Source organism: Coregonus lavaretus (genome assembly GCF_964263955.1).
Source record: "Coregonus lavaretus genome assembly, chromosome: 34".
NCBI lineage: Eukaryota > Metazoa > Chordata > Actinopteri > Salmoniformes > Salmonidae > Coregonus > Coregonus lavaretus.
In genome coordinates this window covers 28,936,619-28,941,599 of record NC_140021.1, presented here as the reverse complement: position 1 = coordinate 28,941,599, position 4,981 = coordinate 28,936,619, and the positions used below count along the sequence as shown (strand labels likewise).

Here is a 4,981-nt window from a genome sequence, read left to right as displayed (position 1 = left end):
TGTGAAATGCCACAAGTTTACCATTTCTATGCTACCTAGCTACAAATAATTAAAATTATTACCGTGACAATAATTTACATCAGATAGGCTAATGCCCACTGGCCCAGGAGAGGTTGAAAACATTTCGACAATTCACAGTTATTTTTCACCTAAATTTGACTAATGCTATGGGTCCAATGCTAAATACAAGATAATCATCTAATGGTCATCACTCACTCATGCGCACCTTCAGCTATGCGGTTTTACGCACTGGGTAGCCAACATGACGTTTCAGATCAAATAGCAAATTAACTCAGGCGACTATTGCAAGGCACGCTCTGAATCCTGATTTAAGTGAAAACAGCCAAGGAGTTGGTCAGTAAAGTTTTTCCCAAGTTTTGTCTTTGGCGCGACTCTATATCATGTGCAACCATGAACACAACAGTTTGTTTGCGTAACATATATTTTTAAAGGGCTAGGGACCCATTTTTGCTTTGAACCTTTATATAATCATGAAAGGGCATATGAAGAGATGAGAAGGAGTTGGAGATTGCATGACTGGCTAGGAGATTGCATGAATTGGCCATTAACGATGGGGCTTTAGAAACTCGGGATGGTCAATGCCCTGTCAATGTCATGATGCAAGCCAGACGAATCTGCAATATTAAATATCATAAATAACTCCTCAAAATGAAGAGCTCCATAAAGTAAAAGAGGTACACAATGTCCCAAATAAAAAACGCACCGAGTTAAAAAACAAAAACTTAAAACCCCCAAACCCAGTGTACATCAGCCTACTAATATGGATGAGCTTCAATGCGAGCTATACAGACTCCGGTATCCCCCCACCCAATTTTGGTTGCAGAGGCTATCCCTAATGTACCATAGTAGTTGGTTACAGCTTCGATACTAGGCTACTAGTTACATGCCCGAAACAAAATAGTTATAACATGCGGACTTCACACAGCAGGCAATTAACCGACTCTCCATATTTGCCCAATCTTACAATTTCATTTTTAGAATTAGTCTATTTCAATATAATACTTTTTATGGAAAGGCGTTTGACCATTTCCAGATTAAGCATGCATTACGCATGAATGGAAAACATTTACCTCCGACTACAACACAAAGTCACCAATATAATAGTAAATCAAACATAAGAGAAATTTAGGGTAGGTTTGTCGTTTTATTCCAGAACGCTTTTCCTTTAAAAAGGCGTTTGTCGATTATTCACGAGTCACTGTCACGTGGTAAACATTCTCCCAGTCTATTGGTCCAAGGCACGTGTCTAGGATAACGGCTGCAACGTCACTTGGGGGCTCGTATTGAAAATAAGAACAAAACTCCAGTGAGAGTATTTCAGGATCATTTAGAAGCCTCTATATTTACCCTTAGTTTAGTAATTGAAGCACTTGTATTGGATAGACTGAAAACGGATAGTACCAAATTGGATGGGCAAATGACAAATGGTGTCTATCCAGTGCAACAATATAGGATAGCCAAGCTTGGGAATATATGACCAAAACTATGTTTTTGTCTGTGGGCACTATCGCAAAGGGTTGCATGGTGTCCAGCACACTCAACAAGATTTGACGTTATTTTTTCTTTTTTTAAAACCTTTATTCAAACATTTGAAAAGCTCCGCGTCCCATAGAAGTGGATTGCGCTCATTTCGGTGCGGGAGAGCAATACAGGGGTTAAGGAAAGACAACTGGAAAGTGTATCAGTATGGAAGAAAATGATCATAGCAACAGAGATGCGGTGCGCCAAGGGTCGGCGGATGAGTCAAACAGAGTGATACTTCCCCTATTACAAGCGCCGGGCAACCTGCAGCAGATCCCGCATCGAGTCACCAATTTCTTTATCGATAATATCTTACGGCCGGACTTTGGGCGGAAAAAAGAAGGAAACACAAACCATGAAGAAAGTAGTCACGCTACCAGAGTGAACCATAGCCCGGCTGTTCCAAGAACGGAGCAAGTGGGGAGTACTGTGCCAACCGAGGGAACTTCCACTCCTCATCCAGGCGGCGTGGCCAAGAAGGCTGAAATAGCGACCGAAGCGCCCCTGAAACCCCGCGGAGAGAATGGAGATCAGTGCCTAAGCTCGGACTCGGATAGTTCTCAAGCCAGCTCAAATACACCATCCAAACCGCCTATGCTCTGGCCAGCTTGGGTGTACTGCACCAGATACTCGGACAGGCCCTCATCAGGTAGGCTACGATTATTTCCCCTCGTCTTTGTAACCTGAAATACCCCGACCCGTTGTAACACTGACCTCAAACGCCTTGACCGAGTTCTTCCAGGAAAGGAGGGCAAATTGTGTTCGCCTGTTTTAAATTGTGAAAAATGAAAATAGAACATTCTAACCTTGCAAAATCTTCAAAGTGTATCGGTGCAAACATAAGACTAATAATAAAAGCATAAGACCCGATAGCCTATCAATATTCAAGAACGCTAACTTATAGCCACGAGTTTGAATAAGGGCACAATTTCGAGACTAAACAAGCCGCTCAAAATAGCATCTTGCATTGCTTTAAAACTGAAATGTGCAAACGCAGGGGTATTGGAAGTCTACACATTAATGTTAAAAGCCTATAGTGTGCGGGATAAATAGTAATTTTTCGAATTTTGGAATAGCCTCCGACAATTTTGTTTTTTTCATGAGTATTTAAATTATAACCCCATAATACGAATATTATACCATCATTGCGATGGCTATTGCTTTGGGCTAGATCATAGCCAATTTAATACTAGGTTAGCCTACAACTATAGGTTACTATAAACATCGGCGCACATATCACCAAAACAATAAGTCTTTCAATTATTGAATAAAATAAAATACAATAGGTTTAAGGACTTTATATGGTACTTTTCCTCGACAATTCTGTAATGCAAATCCACTATTTTTGTTTATGCATGAGATTTCGCAATGGAGTTGCCTGGGTCTCTAAATATTTAGCATATTTAGCACATAAAACATGAACGTTTCCATCATTATTCTATATGCTACTTGTGTAAAAACTCGAATATTTGAATGCATTTTCATTTATTTCTAAAAATCGTATTGTACAAAATGTCCTCATGCATTATGTAACGTCGGTCGCATGGAGTAGACTACTATTCGATGGTATCCCCATGGGCTGCATATCTTAAAAAGTTGTACGTTGGTTTATCATCTCCAGCAAGCTCCAAATGTATTGAATAATCTCTTTGATTGTCATCCAGGCCTACTTGCCTAAACAGACGTCACCACTTTTTTTTTTTAATCAAATAGTTGGGCTGACGATCTTGTAGGCCTACCACTCAAAACAATGAAATAAAACCATCAATGATGAGGTCAAAATTAATTTACTACTCAATTACAACCCATCATGTTTACCCACCAAAGTTCAAACTTGGAGTAATTAACAACAGCCAAAGACCGAATTCAGCAACCAATAGGCTACGATATAGGCCAATGTTTTCCACTAGACATCATCAAGCCAAAAGGCTATTAGCCTAACTGTATATAAAATGAAGAGTAGAATAGAAACAATTATTTACGAAAAATATATTTTTTATATTATTCAGTAAGTTGCATTTGAGATGGGCGTTCCAGTTGTGTTGATATATTTCAGGTCTACTCAGCATATCCTCCAATGACTATAACACGCTACTGAACCGACATTACCCATCGGTATAGGCCTACCTACCATCTCTATATCTCCCAATGCATTGTTCTACGTAAAGAAGTGCGGAACTACGGTTAACGGTTACATTATTACATTATCAATATTCATCTTTATTCCTCACTATTTTGACAACTATTGTGTGATATGGTATGCGTTGAAATGATAAAAGAACACTCAAATTCTTATTTTTGCATTAAAAAGGGGCTTTCTAGAACTTCAAAGGGTTCTTCGGCTGTCCCCATAGGAGAACCCTTTGAATAATCATTTTTGGTTCCAAGTAGAACCCTTTTGGGTTCCAGGTAGAACCCTTTCCACAGTTCTACCTGGAACCAAAAAGGGTTCTCCTAAGGGGACAACCGAAGAACCCTTTTGGAACCTTTTTTTCTAAGATTGTATGAGTTATTGGCATACAGTGTAATAATAAATAAATAAGTAGGGGCTAAATTAATTAATTAATGTATGTATTACTACATAGTTGTAGTAACTGGAACACTTATATCCAATAGGCTACACCAAGCTTTCACATTTCCTATTTTGATTGCTTTAGCTAATAATAATACTTTTTCTAAAACACAGGACCGAGATCTCGAAAACCAAAGAAGAAAACCACCGCCAGCAAAGAGGACAAGCGACCAAGGACGGCCTTTACAGCTGAACAGCTACAAAGACTAAAAACCGAGTTTCAAACGAACCGGTATCTAACCGAACAAAGGAGACAGTCCCTGGCGCAAGAACTCGGCCTTAACGAATCTCAAATCAAAATCTGGTTCCAGAACAAAAGGGCAAAAATCAAGAAGGCTACCGGCGCAAAAAACACCCTAGCCTTGCACCTGATGGCACAGGGACTGTACAATCATGCTACGACGTCAAAAGATGACAAATCAGACAGCGATTGATTTCGAGAGATACAGATCAGTATATTTACAATGCAATAATTACACCGAATAAAGGGCCAGTGTATAGAATATACCAGCATAAATTGATAAATATATAGAGATATTTCTGAAATATCATGTCTATTAAAATATGTTGTAAAAAGGTATGTTTTCAATCTCCTGTAACGTGTGTCGTTTTTCTTCCAGGAAAAGTATACATTCTTGTTATACACTTCATTTTATATTGCTATTCATTGTCATTTTTAACATTATATATCGCTTTTATCTGGCACTTGACGTTGAGATCTGTCAGTGAAGTTAAAAACAACCTGCTTAAGTCCAAAGAATATTTTCTGCTGCATCCAGGCAACTGTGAATCTTAATACATTTGCTGACAATATATTTTATTTCCATGGTTATTATGGTTTTATTGAGGTTTAGTGTAAAAAGGACA

The 4,981-nt window shown here is 38.7% G+C and overlaps 1 protein-coding gene across 1 annotated transcript; it reads left to right on the top strand.

Annotated features, from left to right (window-relative positions):
- Nucleotides 1–1,707: 1,707 nt before the first annotated feature.
- Nucleotides 1,708–4,548, top strand: LOC311109119 (homeobox protein engrailed-2a-like; the record flags this gene model as incomplete). Its single annotated transcript, XM_084151929.1, has 2 exons — nt 1,708–2,191; nt 4,229–4,548. The coding sequence occupies 2 exons, from the start codon at nt 1,708–1,710 to the stop codon at nt 4,546–4,548; spliced, it is 804 nt and encodes a 267-aa protein (XP_084008055.1).
- Between the last annotated feature and the right edge of the window lie 433 nt (nt 4,549–4,981).